Here is an 18653-nt window from a genome sequence, read left to right as displayed (position 1 = left end):
GAATGACCTTGAAGCATGACCCTTAAGCAAATCTATCAAGTGATATCAAAAGCTTTCTCAAGCTTGGGTGAGTCAGTTACCCACTGGCCCAAATATTATCTAAAGTGTATCACTGCAATGATTTATTTTAAAGGACTTAACATTTTGGCATTACTGGTTTGTATTGGAAAATAACCAATTAACTTTTGATGGTGGCCAAGTTGTGTGAACTGGAGCAAAGATCCTTTGGCTGTCTGGATTTAGTAGCTAATGAGCCTTATAATTTATACTTGCTCAACACTGCCTGCTACTGCCCACATCAGGCGCAGGTGACCTATAAACTTTTCTCAATTTTACTCCAGGCATGATTTGGGCGGCTACTTTCCTACATCCCTAAACAGAATCAAGCTGTACTTCTTTCTGATCCAATAATGTGGTTAATTAACATCAGAAGTGAGAAAATAATATTGTCAGATAATGCAAATAGATCATTGCTATCAGCACAGGAGTCCCATTTTTCATACCAGGCGTGGCCATAAGTGTGTGTGACAGAGTGGAAATTCCAGAGGGGGGCAAACACACCCAAGACGCACCATGGTCTGGGGCAACAGTACTTCTAGGTCTCAGGAGAGCAGTAGCTACATCCTCCTCCTGCATCCCCAGCAGCCAGGCAGAGCACAACTGTGTGATCCAAGTCAAAGCACTGTGACAAAGTGGGGAAACCCCTCATACAACATACTGAACAAGCATACTATTGACCCATAAAAAACATTTTTGTATCTGTGGCAACAGTACTTCTACATCTCTGGAAGCTTCCAGCGATACACTTAGTCATCCGCTATGACAAATTAAACAAGTGTATAGTAATGAAAGGTATATTATCAATACATTGGTAAAGGATAAGCCTATGTCAGTGGAGGCTGCTGAGGGAGGACTGGTCATAATAATGCCTGGAATGGAGCGAATGGAAACCATGTGTTTGATGGTTGATACCTTTCCACTCATTACCATATGCCGGTCCTCCCCAATGAAGGTGCCACTAACCTTCTGTGGCCTATGTATAATACAGTGGTAGCATAGTGTACCCTACTCTACCCTATTACGCACTTTTGGATGTAGCTAAAATTTTACACGTTCTTCATTCAGCAATTTTCCATGTTTTACAACAATATTAATAACACTTATTGTGGAGTAGTTTGTCATAATGCACAAATATATTTTACACAGGCACTAAGCAGGCAGCCCTAGTCTGTCTGTCACCTCTCCAATAAGTAGTTCAGAGAACTCGGCACATCGAGGGACTGAACGCATTCTAAATGGAGCAGAGAAATTGGATTTTAAAAAAAACGTAACTAATCAGCCAATACAATTTAAAGGTAGGAGTTATGTTTCTACTTGTTCATAGCACTCAAAGAGTGGCGTGGCCTCCAAGACAACGAGGAGTTTGATACGCAAGTTAGCTGGTGTATCTACTTATGTGCTAGCAAGCAAACGTTAATCCCTCAGGTTTAGGTTAGCAGCTAGTCGGCTATTAACTTGGTAGCTAGCTATTAGATACAAAAACACCTGAGTAAAGAATTTGTCATAATGGTTAATCTAGCTACTAAGATAACGGTATTTCTTGTCATCGTTTAAGGAAGATAGGTAGCTAACGCTAGATAGCTAAATCTGACCAGGAATGAGGAGGCGGCTATAGCTACTAAGTTATAGCTAACTAAAATAAAAAGTTTAATGTTAGCTACCTAGCAAATAACGTTACGCTCTGAACTAGTCAGCAAGCTCGACAACTAGCTGGCTAGTGAACTGTTAACTAACTACTGTCAGTTAGTTAGCTAGCTAGTGTTTGATTTTCTAACGTTAACGTTACTCATCTGAAGCGAGTTAGCCATCTCTAACGTTAGCGTTCTAGTAAATGTTTTGCCAACGTTAGTTGCTAGCAAAATTAATCGCAACTGCAGCATATTTATAACGTTAACCACACGTGTCAAATGTTTGTATACCTATCTCCATGACACACCCCCACCCCTTGCCTAGACGGTGTTGGTTGGCTAGACACCTGTATGATTATGTTTGGACGATTAGGATAACTGTGCTAGCTATGCGTATTTCCCTGTCTTGTCCCTGCTTCTTGAAACGGCTAATTCAACAACAACTTGCTGCAGCCAGCTAGCGAAGGGTTAATTCATATTCCATCTGCTGAACACTGTATACAAACCTGACACTTCTGTTCTACACCCACCAGCCCTTTCTGAGTTTACATTTTTCAGCATATTGGACAAAGAAAAAGACTGATGGATACTAGCCCAATGAGGAAGTACTTTGCTCCACCACCCACACAAGTATTATACAGCAGGACCAGTGTTATACTGCACCCATTCTTCTCAATGATCGAGGCACTTAGCCCACGTTGTTGATTCAACAATGTGAAAAATGTATTGGTTTCATCTTAGTAGTCGTGAAGTTTCTGGTAGATCCATGTTCACTGTGTTCCTTGATGGATGGCTTGTGATGGGGTGCTATTAACCATGTTGAAGATTGACACCTGATGGATAACAGAGGTTTCAGAGACAAAACCCTCCCTCCACCTGCTTTGGGCCTGTAGTACATGGCACTAGGTTGTGGTGCTAATCTGCTCAGTAGAATTAGCAGGTGTGTATGGCCATGTGTGTTACATGGCAGGGCCTGACGGAACACAGTGACCGCAGTCAGACGAACACGTTCATAGACGGACAGACAGATGGACAGTGACTCATAGAAAAGGTCATTGGCCTACATTCACAGACAGTATGTTAGTTGACTGATGGGAAGACTGACACAGATTGTCAGATCCATTTTACACACTGAGCACCTTGTTCCACTTAGTCCAAACCTGATTCATGTTCGATGTAAATGCTATATGAAGAATCAAAGGAGCTATGGGCTGTGTTTTGCAGACTTGCGGCCTGTCTAGGGGCTGTTGAGGTGACCATATTACCGCAGTAGAATTCCATATGACCGCTTAGTCACGGTAATCACCGCTTATACACTCTAGACATGCTTTGATAGTACCCAACTCGCTAATGACCATTAGGTCCCTAACGGCCTGGTATTCAGGGCTCTATTGTCCCTCCAACCACTCTGATATCGATGCAAATGCAGTCAAAAATCGCATCAAAAACTTCTCAAAACAGTAATGTGCTTTTAAAACTCACCTCAATGGTGATTGATCAATTTGAAGAAAGAAGTTCAACAACAGGTTGAAACTGAGTGGAAAACATGATCTTTGTGGATGTTGTTTCAAAGCCTAACACAACGAAATGGACAGCGCTTTCTAAGGTGATGATTCATTCAAAACACCCATTGACATATTGCAGCTTATACATACCTATAGGCTTCTATTATATGAGCCCAAGCCCAAAACAAATGGAATTAAAATAATGATTTTGCCGTTATACAATACATAACCTACCGCATATTACGCATGGCAGAAAAATGTAAAACAAACTGATTTAAGGTGTCTTTAGTACATAATTGGTCTAGCCTATACTCCAAAATGAAATGAGTTCTAGTAAGGGCCTTTGAGTGTGGGCTGTATTATTATGCATACTGGATGGACTGGTTACCTTATGCTACGCTCCAACATTTCTATCCATGAGTCTGGAAGAGAACGTATAGGCCTAGGCCATGCTGTTGGTTCCTTAGTTGTGCAGGGCGGCTTATAGAGTTAACCTACTATTATAGTGTATTTGATTTTGAATAGCCTAGTAATATATTTTAATAATGAATAGGCTGACACATTACCTTTAGCTACAGAATATCTCACCATTGTCTGTTTCCATCCCCTCGTCTCTCTCCTTCATTCCTTTCTCCAGCCCGCAGGGAGAGGGTCTGTCTGGCAACGGTTAAATGAAATATGTTTAGTTGTAAAAACTTTACTATCAATGTTCATGAACAGATTTCACTTGGTTTCCCAAATGTAAGCACTGGGTAGCTGCAGGAACAGGGTTAGAGAGGCCATGGCATACAGCTAAAGTTGCTAAATCTAGTGTATAGGACCTGTTTGAAATGTTCACTTTTATGCTCAACACAGCCACTTCATATGCACACTCACTCCGGAATGGGAAAAATATCATTTCTATTTTATTCGGCTAAGTTCAATTATATTCTTCATACTATAAAATCATATCAAATAATGTCACGGGACATATAAGAATATATTTTCTGCTAAATTAACAAGCCTACAGCCTATGGCACGGCGCATAGCCAGATAACATGTTCTTCTGAAATACATTTTCTTCATATCATGTTTCTTAAGACCTGCCAAAAAATACGTAATGGATTCATTGTGATTGTGTATATTAAATAGATTTATTCAACTTTATTTCTTTTTTAATGTAGATGTTCCAAAGGCTTTTATGCGGCTTGTATGCGTGGAGGCCTGGATATGCTAAACGTGTTTGTTAATTAACAGTCAATTACCGTGAGACCGGCAGTCTTTTGCATGACAATAACCTGCTGACAAAATGTCATGACCGCCACAAACAGGCCTGTCACACGTTGACTGCCCAAAAAATTATGATGAAACCTCTTTCTGTTTCCTATTCTCTCTCACACTACCACCCCCACCCTTTCTCCCCCTCGTCATCATCCTCTCCTCCCCACTTCTCTCTCTCTGTGGCCCCAGTGGGAGTGTGGTGAGCGGCCATGATGGGTGACACGGAGCTGGGTCTGTCTGCTGTACAGCCAGAGGAACTAGAACCGCAGAGCCCCTCCACAGCCTCCTCCTCTCTGTCCATCTCCTCCTCTCCCTCCCTCTCTCTGCCCTCCTCCCCTTCCTCTGGATCCTACCACCACCAGCAGACCACCAGTCCCAGCCCCAGTCACAGCGATGGTCCAGTCGCCTCCAGCCCACCCCTGGATGTCATCTCAGAGGGCGTGGGTGAGCTGACCCTGGTCATCGACCCCGAGGTGGCCAAGATGGCCTGCCAGGAGGTGCTGCAGAAGGTGAAGTTCCTCAAAGGTGAAAGTGAGGGGTCAGGTTCTGGGTCTGATGGTGGCAATAGCACAGACCAAACACTGGTCAACGGGACTGTACATACAGAGCCTATCAAGCCCCCAAAAATCCCCGGGGAGGAGGACTCTGAGGCACTGCCTCCAGGCTCGGTGAAAAGCGCGCGGCGGCGCCAGCGCCATAACCCCTCCAAGCAGTCGTGGCTGCTGCGGCTGTTTGAGTCCAAACTCTTCGACGTGTCAATGGCCATCTCCTATCTACACAACTCCAAGGAGCCAGGTGTGCAGGCCTACATCGGCAACCGTCTGTTCAGCTTCCGCCACGAGGAGGTGGACTTCTACCTGCCGCAGCTGCTCAACATGTACATCCACATGGACGAGGACGTGGGAGACGCCATCAAGCCCTACGTGGTGCGTATGTTACCTCCCTGAACTGCCTCCGTGGCTAGCTACTCATCAGAATTACAAATGTATCCTCTCTAAAGCTCCTTTCACATCAAATCATTTTTTCCCACCACAGGTGCACCGCTGCCGTCAGAGTATTTCCTTCTCGCTGCAGTGCGCCTGGCTGCTGGGTGCCTACTCCTCCGACATGCACATCTCCACACAGCGACACTCGCGCGGCACCAAGTTACGCAAACTCATCTTCTCCGACGAACTCAAACCAGCCGCGGTCCGTGCCCGCCAGCCACTGATGTTGGCCCCCTTCTGCCCACTTCCCACCGCTGCGCCATCCCTGCACGGGCACGGCTTGGGCGGAGAGCACGGTCTGTCGCCGACTAAGCGCACGCATCAGCGCTCCAAGTCAGACGCCACGGTCAGTATCAGCCTGAGCAGCAACCTGAAGAGGACAGCGAGCAATCCCAAGGTGGAGAGCAACCAGGACGAGGTGTGTACTGGGAGTATATACACGTTTTTGTTTTCCACTAAGTCAGTTTGTTTCTCTGTATCTTGGCAGGTATCTCACAAAGTGGGATAGCTAACTTTGGAAGCAACTGCTTGAGGTCCAACGGGGGGGCATTATACAAGAACAGAAAGAGGTTCACAGTCCAGCACTCTTCATCTGTAGCTGTTATCACCAGTTGTCTGAAAAATAGGCCCGAAGATGACATGCTATTGGGGTGAGGGGTCAATGGAATGCACATATTCCAGACAGAGCAGGGAATAATACTTCCTCTTCTGTCTCTGTATAGAAAGTGTCATGGTTACATATCCACAGAGACTCAAACGTGGTCCCATGTAGCTCAGTTGGTGGAGCATGGCCAGGGTTATGGGTTCTGTTCCCACGTGGGACCATGCAGCTCAGTTGGTGGAGCATGGCCAGGGTTATGGGTTCTGTTCCCACGTGGGACCATGCAGCTCAGTTGGTAGAGCATGGCCAGGGTTATGGGTTCTGTTCCCACGTGGGACCATGTAGCTCAGTTGGTAGAGCATGGCCAGGGTTATGGGTTCTGTTCCCACGTGGGACCATGTAGCTCAGTTGGTGGAGCATGGCCAGGGTTATGGGTTCTGTTCCCACGTGGGACCATGTAGCTCAGTTGGTGGAGCATGGCCAGGGTTATGGGTTCTGTTCCCACGTGGGACCATGCAGCTCAGTTGGTAGAGCATGGCCAGGGTTATGGGTTCTGTTCCCACGTGGGACCATGTAGCTCAGTTGGTAGAGCATGGCCAGGGTTATGGGTTCTGTTCCCACGTGGGACCATGCAGCTCAGTTGGTAGAGCATGGCCAGGGTTATGGGTTCTGTTCCCACGTGGGACCATGTAGCTCAGTTGGTGGAGCATGGCCAGGGTTATGGGTTCCGTTCCCACGTGGGACCATGTAGCTCAGTTGGTGGAGCATGGCCAGGGTTATGGGTTCCGTTCCCACGTGGGACCATGTAGCTCAGTTGGTAGAGCATGTCCAGGGTTTTGGGTTCTGTTCCCACGTGGGACCATGTAGCTCAGTTGGTAGAGCATGTCCAGGGTTTTGGGTTCTGTTCCCACGTGGGACCATGTAGCTCAGTTGGTAGAGCATGTCCAGGGTTTTGGGTTCTGTTCCCACGTGGGACCATGTAGCTCAGTTGGTAGAGCATGTCCAGGGTTTTGGGTTCTGTTCCCACGTGGGACCATGTAGCTCAGTTGGTAGAGCATGGCCAGGGTTATGGGTTCTGTTCCCACGTGGGACCATGCAGCTCAGTTAGTAGAGCATGTCCAGGGTTATGGGTTCTGTTCCCACGTGGGACCATGCAGCTCAGTTGGTAGAGCATGTCCAGGGTTATGGGTTCTGTTCCCACGTGGGACCATGTAGCTCAGTTGGTAGAGCATGGCCAGGGTTTTGGGTTCTGTTCCCACGTGGGACCATGTAGCTCAGTTGGTAGAGCATGTCCAGGGTTATGGGTTCTGTTCCCACGTGGGACCATGTAGCTCAGTTGGTAGAGCATGTCCAGGGTTATGGGTTCTGTTCCCACGTGGGACCATGTAGCTCAGTTGGTAGAGCATGTCCAGGGTTATGGGTTCTGTTCCCACGTGGGACCATGTAGCTCAGTTGGTAGAGCATGGCCAGGGTTTTGGGTTCTGTTCCCACGTGGGACCATGTAGCTCAGTTGGTAGAGCATGGCCAGGGTTTTGGGTTCTGTTCCCACGTGGGACCATGTAGCTCAGTTGGTAGAGCATGGCCAGGGTTATGGGTTCTGTTCCCACGTGGGACCATGCAGCTCAGTTGGTAGAGCATGTCCAGGGTTATGGGTTCTGTTCCCACGTGGGACCATGCAGCTCAGTTGGTAGAGCATGTCCAGGGTTATGGGTTCTGTTCCCACGTGGGACCATGTAGCTCAGTTGGTAGAGCATGTCCAGGGTTATGGGTTCTGTTCCCACGTGGGACCATGTAGCTCAGTTGGTAGAGCATGTCCAGGGGTATGGGTTCTGTTCCCACGTGGGACCATGTAGCTCAGTTGGTAGAGCATGGCCAGGGTTTTGGGTTCTGTTCCCACGTGGGACCATGTAGCTCAGTTGGTAGAGCATGTCCAGGGTTATGGGTTCTGTTCCCACGTGGGACCATGTAGCTCAGTTGGTAGAGCATGGCCAGGGTTATGGGTTCTGTTCCCACGTGGGACCATGCAGCTCAGTTGGTGGAGCATGGCCAGGGTTTTGGGTTCTGTTCCCACGTGGGACCATGTAGCTCAGTTGGTAGAGCATGTCCAGGGTTATGGGTTCTGTTCCCACGTGGGACCATGTAGCTCAGTTGGTAGAGCATGTCCAGGGGTATGGGTTCTGTTCCCACGTGGGACCATGTAGCTCAGTTGGTAGAGCATGGCCAGGGTTTTGGGTTCTGTTCCCACGTGGGACCATGTAGCTCAGTTGGTAGAGCATGTCCAGGGTTATGGGTTCTGTTCCCACGTGGGACCATGTAGCTCAGTTGGTAGAGCATGGCCAGGGTTATGGGTTCTGTTCCCACGTGGGACCATGCAGCTCAGTTGGTGGAGCATGGCCAGGGTTTTGGGTTCTGTTCCCACGTGGGACCATGTAGCTCAGTTGGTAGAGCATGTCCAGGGTTATGGGTTCTGTTCCCACGTGGGACCATGTAGCTCAGTTGGTAGAGCATGTCCAGGGGTATGGGTTCTGTTCCCACGTGGGACCATGTAGCTCAGTTGGTAGAGCATGGCCAGGGTTTTGGGTTCTGTTCCCACGTGGGACCATGTAGCTCAGTTGGTAGAGCATGTCCAGGGTTATGGGTTCTGTTCCCACGTGGGACCATGTAGCTCAGTTGGTAGAGCATGGCCAGGGTTATGGGTTCTGTTCCCACGTGGGACCATGCAGCTCAGTTGGTGGAGCATGGCCAGGGTTTTGGGTTCTGTTCCCACGTGGGACCATGTAGCTCAGTTGGTAGAGCATGGCCAGGGTTATGGGTTCTGTTCCCACGTGGGACCATGCAGCTCAGTTGGTGGAGCATGGCCAGGGTTTTGGGTTCTGTTCCCACGTGGGACCATGTAGCTCAGTTGGTAGAGCATGGCCAGGGTTATGGGTTCCGTTCCCACGTGGGACCAATACGAAAAAAGTATAAAAATGTATGCACTCACTACTGTAAGTTGCTCTGGATAAGAGCGTCTGCTAAATGACTCAAATGTAAAAATGTTGAAGAGACGACCTTTGACCAATTAAGCTCTGTATGTGTGTGTCCGTGCGTGCATGCATGTGTATACGTGACTACCACACCAAACTTAATCAGCAGTTCAGTTTCAAGCTCAGTGATTTCCCTCTGGTCACTTCCTCCTTTCTCTCTTAGCTCCCTCTTCGGTTTACAGTGGCATCATGACACCCTGACAATGTTATACAAACATGGAGACAGTGTTACTGTAGGGTCACAGTGCTTCTAGAAACACCATGCCCAGAGGTCTCTATTGAGGTTTGGTGATATCTTGGAGAAACTAGTTCGCTATGGCGACTGACCATGTGGCGACATCATCAGTACTCGGTTATTAACCTGGTTGTTATTGGATACTAAAACACCAGAGTAAAGAATTTGTCATAATGGTTAATTTAGCTATGCTGACAAGACCGGTAGTTCTTGTCATCATCGTTGAAGGAAGATGGGTAGCTGATGTTTACATCACACAATAGTACCGTTATTGTAAATAATCAGATTAATATAGTAGTTCGATTTAAACATTTACATGCTTTGCAAGAAGAACGATTCCCCTAATAATCCAGTTTACATGGACACATCTGAAATCAGGCTACCTGATGGGACTGGTGCAGAAAATCACCAGTCAAATAAATGTTTGTGAACAATATTTGAGTCTGAGTTTGGACATATAAAGTTTGAATGTGAAAACTATTTCTAAGATGCATACTTTCAGTTTTTCTGAACTCACTTCGCTGGTGCTAAAGGAGGAAGCTTGCGCTGTTCGTGTTAGCACATGTGCAGATCAGTTACACTGCTACAACTCTGATTAAGGCCTTTACATGTCCTAGTCATTTGAAAGATTGCTCAGAAAACCAGCTGTTTTAATTGGTGTATGCTTACTTTGATTATGACCGTACGCCGATTTGAGATAAGCAGAGTAATGTGTTTACATGACTGCTGCCGTGCTTGGCCTACTGCCATAATCAGTTTACTATCTAATTATTAGTGTGCATGTAAAGGTACTCAGTGATTCAGTCATCACCACTACAGGGTGCTCAGGGACTGTCCCTGAAACGGCAGAGCTGTCATTATGTAAAAGGAAGTGCCCTCTCCTGATATGGGCTATAATCTAGGATTAGGCAGTCTTCTCATGCATGAAAGGGTCTGTTATCAAACATTTGAACACTTTAGTTGCTTAGTTAGTTGTTGGATACACAATTGAACATTGGGGTGCAAATCTCTTCATGAGTCACTGATACACCAGTTCAGTTCCTTTAGTCATCAATGAGTCATTGACACAACTTCCTTATCACTGTTCTTCTAGAGGTACCCAAAACACAACCTCCCCACTCTTATTGAGACTCCACTATAGAGACATACTGCCCCATTATGACGTGGATAATACAATGGTGCCAGGTCAGAATCAATTCCAGGCCAATTCAGGAAGGGAATTTAAATATACTGTTATGTGATGGGCCAACTTCATGTCATCGTGCAGCAGAAAATGCTGTCTCAGTCTCACGTGACCTGCTGCAACGGCTGGTAAACACAAATGGTTTGAACGAAGACTGCTATTGTGCCATCAGTTGTTAAGCTGAGTGGAAAGTTCAAGGTGTCTAGTGATTGTGTGGAACCTTCAGAAAATATTCACACCCTTTGACTTTTTCCACATTTTGTTGTTACAAGAATTTGCCCCAAACCTAATGCTTTGTATTCAGGACATGAAGTTAATTTCTTTGCAACATTTTTGTAGTTTTACTTTAGTGCCTTATTGCAAACAGGTTACATGTTTTGGAATATTTTTTCATTCTGTACAGGCTTCTTTTCACTCTGTTATTTAGGTTAGTATTGTGGAGTAACTATGTTTTTGATCCATCCTCAGTTCTCTCCATCACAGCCATTAAACTCTCTAACTGTTTTAAAGTCACCTTTGGCCTCATGGGGAAATCCCTGAGCGCTTTCCTTCCTTTCCGGCAACTGAGTTAGGAAGGACGCCTGTATCTTTGTAGTGACTGGGTGTATTGATACACCATCCAAATTGTAATTAATAACTTCACTATGCTCAATGTTTGCTTTTCTATTTTTGTTGTACCCATCTACCAATGGGTGCCTTTGCGAGGCATTGGAAAACCTCCCTGGTCTTTGTGGTTGAATCTGTGTTTGAAATTCACTGAGTGACCTTACAGATAATTGTATGTGTGGGGTACAGAGATGAGGTAGTCATTCAAAAATCATGTTAAACACCATTATTGCACACAGAGCAACGTATTATGTGACTTGTTCAGCACATTTTTACTCCAGAATTTTTTTAGGCTTGCCATAACAAAGGGATTGAATATTCGACCTATTGACTCAAAGTAATTTCAGCTCTTCATTTTTCATTAAACACTGGATGTCACTAGACTTTCATAAAGGAAGCTTTTCTCTGCTCATCTCTCTTAATGTTTTCCTTGTCCTTGCTTCCCCATGCTCTATAGACATAGCTCTCATGTCTCTATTTCCTCTATTCTATTCCCCATGCTCTGTGACCTTTAGTATCATATGAGGGTGTTAGTAGTAGTTCACCCAGATAACTGGGATCATTGTAGAGCTGCAGATATGTTGTCACTCCTCACGACAAGACCCTGGAATACACAGGCACACAATGCAGCCTCTTCCCATTCACTGGGGGCATACAGTCTGATACTACCTAATTCTGATTCTCGTTGCTGGTAAACAAAAATAATAATAAAGTAAATATTCTTATCTTTCCCTCCACCCCCCCTTTCCTTTCCTTACTTTGTACTTTAACCTCTCACCTTTCCCAGGATCTGAGCTCCAGCTCTGAAAGTCTTGATTGTTAGACTAAGACTGGTACAGTAAGTTAACGGCCTCCATCACCACAGACTTCTGTGGTGCATTCTGGGATGATGGCTGCCTGTCTCCATTGGCAGCCGGGTTATAGACTACTCTCTGTATGTGAAGTGAGGAGTCGTAAGCATGTATCTCAATATGTAACTTTGGGCTCCAGAGCTAAATAGTCTTCAGGGTTCAGGTCAGGGGTCAGGTCAGGTCATTGGTGGCAGTAGTGGGATCCGTTTGTCATTGTTTTTTGGGGTCATATTTCAGTTGTGTATCTATGGTTGTTACGGGTGCAGATTGTGATACATGCTTATAAACCTCCACTCTATTGGTTTAATTATCTATTTTTCCTGTTTTGGAATAAAATATGTGTGTATATGATGTTTTGGGGCTTGTGTAAACTTGGACTTCTTTAAACCACTGCTGCAATAATTTAGCCTCAAATGAATGATTTGCTAATGGTTTCAAGTTGTGGTCTTTCTTGTTTCAACTAGTCTTCTGACATTTGTGTCAAGTTGGTTGCTGAAGTGTTTCGGCTTTTTAAAACGCTATTTTGAGATTACAGGCGATTATACACATTTGCTCACTTGAATCAGCTGCAATAATGGGCCTTGACTTCTGAATCATTTCAAACGAACTTGACACAAATGCACCAGCGGCTCATGGCTGTACATCTAAGTTGCTGTTGTAATTTGACATGGGAGTGGTGCTCTGATTTCCCTACTATCTGGAGGTCAACACGAGAAGGTGTGTTGTTGTAGAGTATTTGGTTCCAACACAACACTGAACTATTCTAACAAAACACTATTCCTCCTAAGGTCATTATGTTCATACATCTTATTTACTCTTGTCATGTTTCCTCCTCCTCCTCTGTAGCCGGCGCGTCTGGCACCCCAGAGAGAGTTCATCAAGTCCCTGATGGGCATCGGGAAGCGGCTGGCCACGCTGCCCACTAAGGAGCAGAAGACGTCCCGGCTCATCTCGGAGCTGTCACTGCTCAACCACAAGCTGCCCGCCCGCGTCTGGCTGCCCACCGCCGCCTTCGACCACCATGTGGTGCGCGTCCCTCACACACAGGCTGTGGTGCTCAACTCCAAAGACAAGGTGAGGGGGAGACACACACACACACACACACACACACACACACACAGTGTAGAATGAAACAACACACACACACACACACAGTGTAGAATGAAACAACGCACCAACACAAACATGTAAACAATCACCTCTACCTCATCAGGCGCCGTACCTCATCTATGTGGAGGTTCTGGAGTGTGAGGACTTTGAGACGTCCAACGTTCCGGTACGGATCTCCGAGACGAGGATCCGCAGCACGCGCTCAGTGGAGAACCTTCCGGACTGCGGCATCATGGTGGATCAGCGAGCCGGGGGCTTCTCAACGGTTCACAACTACGATGAGGATAACGAAGCCTGGTCTGTGGACGACATCGGGGATCTGCAGGTGGAGGTAAGGGTCAGCAGCCCACCTACCCTTATCAGGTAGTGAAGGAGTATGGGCTGTGGACTCACCCTCTCTCCTGTTCTTTCCCTCTCCTCTGTTATCCCAGCTCCCAGAGTTCCACACCAACAGCTGTGACAACATCTCCCAGTTCTCAGTGGACAGCATCACCAGCCTGGACAGCAAGGAACCCATCTTCATCGCTGCTGGAGACATCAGGTACAGAGGAATAGCTGGGAGAGAGCTAGCTTTGGGTGGTATAATGTGGTCTTTCAAACTGTGATGTATATGATGTTTCTTCATTGGGTGGTATAATGTAGTCTTTCAAACTGTGATGTATATGATGTTTCTTCATTGGGTGGTATAATGTGGTCTTTCAAACTGATGTATATGATGCTTCTTCAGTAGTGATGGTGAATGTGTGCGTTTCCCCCACTACACAGGCGGCGTCTCTCAGAGCAGCTAGCTCACACACCAACCACATTCAAGCGGGACCCAGAGGACCCTTCAGCAGTGGCCCTCAAGGAGCCGTGGCAGGAGAAGGTTCAGTGCGTACTCAATCCCCACAGTGGACCGTGGAGGTGTTGCATGCCTTGATGGTAACCTCAAGGCGAGGAAAGGTTTGGGCTTTGCTAATTGTGTGTGCCTGTACTTGTTGTGTTGTTCTGAACAGTCGGATAAGGGAGGGCTCCCCATATGGACACATCCCTACCTGGAGGTTGTTGTCAGTCATCGTCAAGTGTGGCGACGACCTTCGGCAAGAGCTCCTGGCCTCTCAAGTGCTGCAGCAGCTCCAGGTCATTCTGAATGGACTCTCTCTAGCTCCACATACACAGCAAAGATGAACCTCTACTTTCTACATATCCACACCCAGCATTTACACTACAGTACAGTGGGGCAAAAAAGTATTTAGTCAGCCACCAATTGTGCAAGTTCTCCCACTTAAAAAGATGAGAGAGGCCTGTAATTTTCATCATAGGTACACTTCAACTATGACAGACAAAATGAGGGAAAAAAATCCAGAAAATCACATTGTAGGTTTTTTAATGAATTTATTTGCAAATTATGGTGGAAAATAAGTATTTGGTCACCTACAAACAAGCAAGATTTCTGTCTCTCACAGACCTGTAACTTCTTCTTTAAGAGGCTCCTCTGTCCTCCACTCGTTACCTGTATTAATGGCACCTGTTTGAACTTGTTATCAGTATAAAAGACACCTGTCCACAACCTCAAACAGTCACACTCCAAAGTCCACTATGGCTAAGACCAAAGAGCTGTCAAAGGACACCAGAAACAAAATTGTAGACCTGCACTAGGCTGGGAAGACTAAATCTGCAATAGGTAAGCAGCTTGGTTTGAAGAAATCAACTGTGGGAGCAATTATTAGGAAATGGAAGACATACAAGACCACTGATAATCTCCCTCGATCTGGGGCTCCAGGCAAGATCTCACCCCGTGGGGTCAAAATGATCACAAGAACGGTCACAAAGAATGATCACAAAAAGCTTTGGAGGGAGTTGAAAGTCCGTGTTGCCCAGCGACAGCCCCAAAACATCACTGCTCTAGAGGAGATCTGCATGGAGGAATGGGCCAAAATACCAGCAACAGTGTGTGAAAACCTTGTGAAGACTTACAGAAAACGTTTGACCTGTGTCATTGCCAACAAAGGGTATATAACGAAGTATTGAGATAAACTTTTGTTATTGACCAAATACTTATTTTCCACCATAATTTGCAAATAAATTCATTAAAAATCCTACAATGTGATTTTCTGGATTTTTTTTCTCATTTTGTCTGTCATAGTTGAAGTGTACCTATGATGAAAATTACAGGCCTCTCTCATCTTTTTAAGTGGGAGAACTTGCACAATTGGTGGCTGACTAAATACTTTTTTGCCCCACTGTATAATCTCCTGTATATACTTTATCTGGACTAATTATGTACTGCTCTCTTCCCTCTCCCAGATCATCTGGGAACAGGAGCGCGTGCCTATCTGGATCAAACCCTACAAGATCCTGGTGATCTCCTCTGACAGCGGCATGATTGAACCCATAGTCAACGCAGTGTCCATCCACCAGGTGAGTGGGCTCAGAAAGGCTCCAACAGAATCACACGCAAAAACAAACATTACTATTAGTAGTATTTAACATTAGTACCTTTCCCCCTCAGCCAGCTAGATCAGTACCTTTTCTCCCAGGGGCACACGGCAGGTAGCCTAGTGGCTAGGACCTTAGAGCGTTGGGCCAGTAACCGAAGGGTCACTAGTTCGAATCCCCAAGCCGAAAAATCTCTTGATGTGCCCATGAGCAAGGCACTTAACCCTAATTGCTCCTGAGTCACCGTTGATAATGCCCTGACCGTGACCCCACTGTCCAAGAGTGTCTCAGGGGGAGTTGGGATATGTAAAAAAAAAAAATATATATACATTTCCAATTCACACATGTATATAATACCCACCAAATTATTATTAAATACGTCCTGCAAACTTCAATGAGTTGGTCTGATGGGATCCGCCCCGTGCTATGTCATGACTGGACCACCTATTAAGATGTGCCTTTTGTTAAGTAAAGAATATGTTACATGATCTGAAAGGGAGACTGGAGTGGGACTTTAAATGTTAAAGTTCTCTGATATCCCTCCGCCAGGTGAAGAAACAGAGCCAGATGCCTCTGCTGGACTACTTCCTGCAGGAACACGGTACCCACACCACCGAGGCCTTCCTCACGGCCCAGCGCAACTTTGTCCAGAGCTGTGCAGGCTACTGTCTCATCTGCTACCTGCTGCAGGTCAAAGACAGGTCAGACACACCCACTACTTCCTCTCATTCACTCCTCTATCCTCTCTCTCATCACTTACATTTTGTTCTCATCTCTCCTCCCTGTCATCTCTCTCTCATCACTTACATTCTGTTCACTCTCTTATTTTCCCTCTTTCTTTCTGACCATTTCTGTTCTCTCATCTCTCTCCTCCCTGTCATCTCTCTCCAGACACAATGGCAACATCCTGTTGGACGCTGAGGGCCACATCATCCACATAGACTTTGGCTTCATCCTGTCCAGCTCGCCCCGCAACCTTGGCTTCGAGACCTCTGCTTTCAAGCTCACCAACGAGTTTGTAGACGTGAGTTAATTGACAGGAACGCTAATGCGACGTTCTTATTCAGATTTGCACTCTGTTGAACCAGGAGTAAAGCACAGATTTGAAACACTTTGCCATCTTCAACAAAGCTAATTGACTAAAACAGTGTTTCTTGTGACTGTCTCTCTCTAGGTGGAAGGAAGGTCTGGATGGAGACATGTTTAATTACTAGAAGATACTCTGTCTCTCTCTCTAGGTGATGGAGACATGTTTAATGACTAGAAGATATTCTGTCTCTCTCTCTAGGTGATGGAGACATGTTTAATGACTAGAAGATTCTCTCTCTAGGTGATGGAGACATGTTTATTGACTAGAAGATACTCTGTCTCTCTCTCTAGGTGATGGGAGGTCTGGATGGAGACATGTTTAATTACTATAAGATGCTCATGCTGCAGGGCCTGATAGCAGCACGTAAACACATGGACAAAGTCATCCAGATAGTGGAGATCATGCAGCAAGGTAATTACTCGTCATTGTTACATTGTCCTGACCCACAACTGTGTATCAGTCATGACATGTCTCTCTTGTCCTAGTCTGTATGGTAGTCATGTTAGCTTTAGTTAGTCCTGTAAAGTAGCTTTAACTTTAAGGAAAGTGCTTTATCGATAAGTACACTTGGTCATTATAAGTACCACACTGTACTTCATCAGTGTCCCTCTCTTCTCCCTACCAGGCTCCCAGCTGCCCTGCTTCCACGGCTCCAGCACCATCCGGACCCTGAAGGAGCGTTTCCACATGAGCCTGACGGAGGAACAGCTGCAGGTCCTGGTGGAGCAGATGGTGGACGGATCCATGCGCTCCATCACCACCAAGCTCTATGACGGCTTCCAGTACCTCACCAACGGCATCATGTGAACGTGTGTGTGTGTGAGCGCGTGTGTACAGGACGTGTGTATGGAAAGGATGCATGAGTGTGTATGTTTCTAAATGTGCAGTGGACATACATGGACTGGAGAGGCCGCACCACGGGCAGAGACCACTCCCCCTACTAGTCCCCATACCTCTACAGACAGAATACAGTCATAGTTTATAGTTGTTTCTAACACCACCTCAACCTTGGACTGATGTCCTTCCTCACAGGATTTAGACAGGAGATTGGAGAGGTTTCAGCTGTGGTTTTCATCTTTTCCTGCATCTTTATTCACGTCTCTCTGTTTCTGTCTGTTTTACCCCCATATCTTTCAATGTGCTTTGTTTTCTCCAAGAGGAATGTGTTCTGTTTCTCCCCCTCTCTGCAGTATGTAATGGTACAGTTTCCCTGTGCCTCAGATATACATAACACTCACCAGCCCTTTAAATCAATCTGTCACCCCAGTGGGATGGTGTTCAGTCTCCATATTTACCATCTCATTCCAAACTCTATTATAGTGGCTTTCTCTACACTTTCTCAGTCATGGAATGAACACTTAGTGAAATGCTTAGGAGCCAGCTCTGTATCCATTGTCTTTGGACTGCCATACTCATGACTGTTCTTGGTTGTTGAGGAGTGACATTGTTTGCTAGATTCGCATAGTTCCCTCAAAATATGATCCGACAATAGTGGGTTGGAATGAGGTAGCTCCACGCTACCGATGTATCTTCTATCAACCTCATTTCTTCTGTAAACTTTTGTGCATCACTTTGTATGAAGGGACATGACTCAACTGTGAAGACTTGTATTTCTGCCTGGTATTGAGCCACAAGAAACGGGTACTTGTGGGAATGGTCTGAATAGACAAAAGGAGAGCAAAGCAGTTTTACAGGAACACCAGTCTGACTGAAGTACCTCAGAAGAACCGAGTATTTCACAAAAGCAGCTTTGAACACTGAGGAAAATAGTCAATTCACGAATGGTTGGCTTAAAGTGTTACTTCAACATTTCTAATTCAGAATACTTTTGGATCGAGGTTGATAGAGATTGGGTCTATGAACTGTATGGCTGATTTCCTGTGTTTTAGGGCAGGATAGAGATACAAAACCTGTTCTGTTTCATCATGACAGTTTTATGTCCATCCACCACTCTACATTCATCTCAATAGAAGCTGGATTTTCACCCCTGTTCCAGATGTCTGAATGGGCAAACCAATTACAAGCTAGAATCCTAATTAACTTTATTTCTCCCAATAGTTTTTCTATTACCTTTAGTGTTTTTGTCACCTTTTT

The 18653-nt window shown here is 45.8% G+C and overlaps 1 protein-coding gene across 2 annotated transcripts; it reads left to right on the top strand.

The window, feature by feature from the left end:
* Positions 1-1229: 1229 nt before the first annotated feature.
* On the top strand, positions 1230-17577 carry LOC115184884 (phosphatidylinositol 4-kinase beta). 2 transcript variants are annotated; one of them, XM_029745455.1, is made up of 13 exons: positions 1230-1355; positions 4643-5379; positions 5489-5857; positions 12788-13015; positions 13155-13382; positions 13483-13592; positions 13817-13921; positions 14047-14170; positions 15338-15451; positions 16019-16170; positions 16361-16493; positions 16850-16970; positions 17185-17577. In XM_029745455.1, exons 2-13 carry the CDS (start codon positions 4663-4665, stop codon positions 17364-17366), a joined length of 2583 nt encoding a protein of 860 aa, XP_029601315.1. In that variant the 5' UTR covers positions 1230-1355; positions 4643-4662; the 3' UTR covers positions 17367-17577. The 2 variants fall into 2 exon arrangements, with proteins under 2 accessions (XP_029601315.1, XP_029601316.1); XM_029745456.1 differs by lacking the exons at positions 4643-5379; positions 5489-5857 and having other exon boundaries at positions 1232-1355.
* Positions 17578-18653: the final 1076 nt, after the last annotated feature.

Source organism: Salmo trutta, chromosome 3 (genome assembly GCF_901001165.1).
Source record: "Salmo trutta chromosome 3, fSalTru1.1, whole genome shotgun sequence".
Lineage (NCBI taxonomy): Eukaryota > Metazoa > Chordata > Actinopteri > Salmoniformes > Salmonidae > Salmo > Salmo trutta.
The sequence above is the reverse complement of the archived record's forward strand: the minus strand, read 5'-3'. Positions and strand labels throughout refer to the sequence as shown.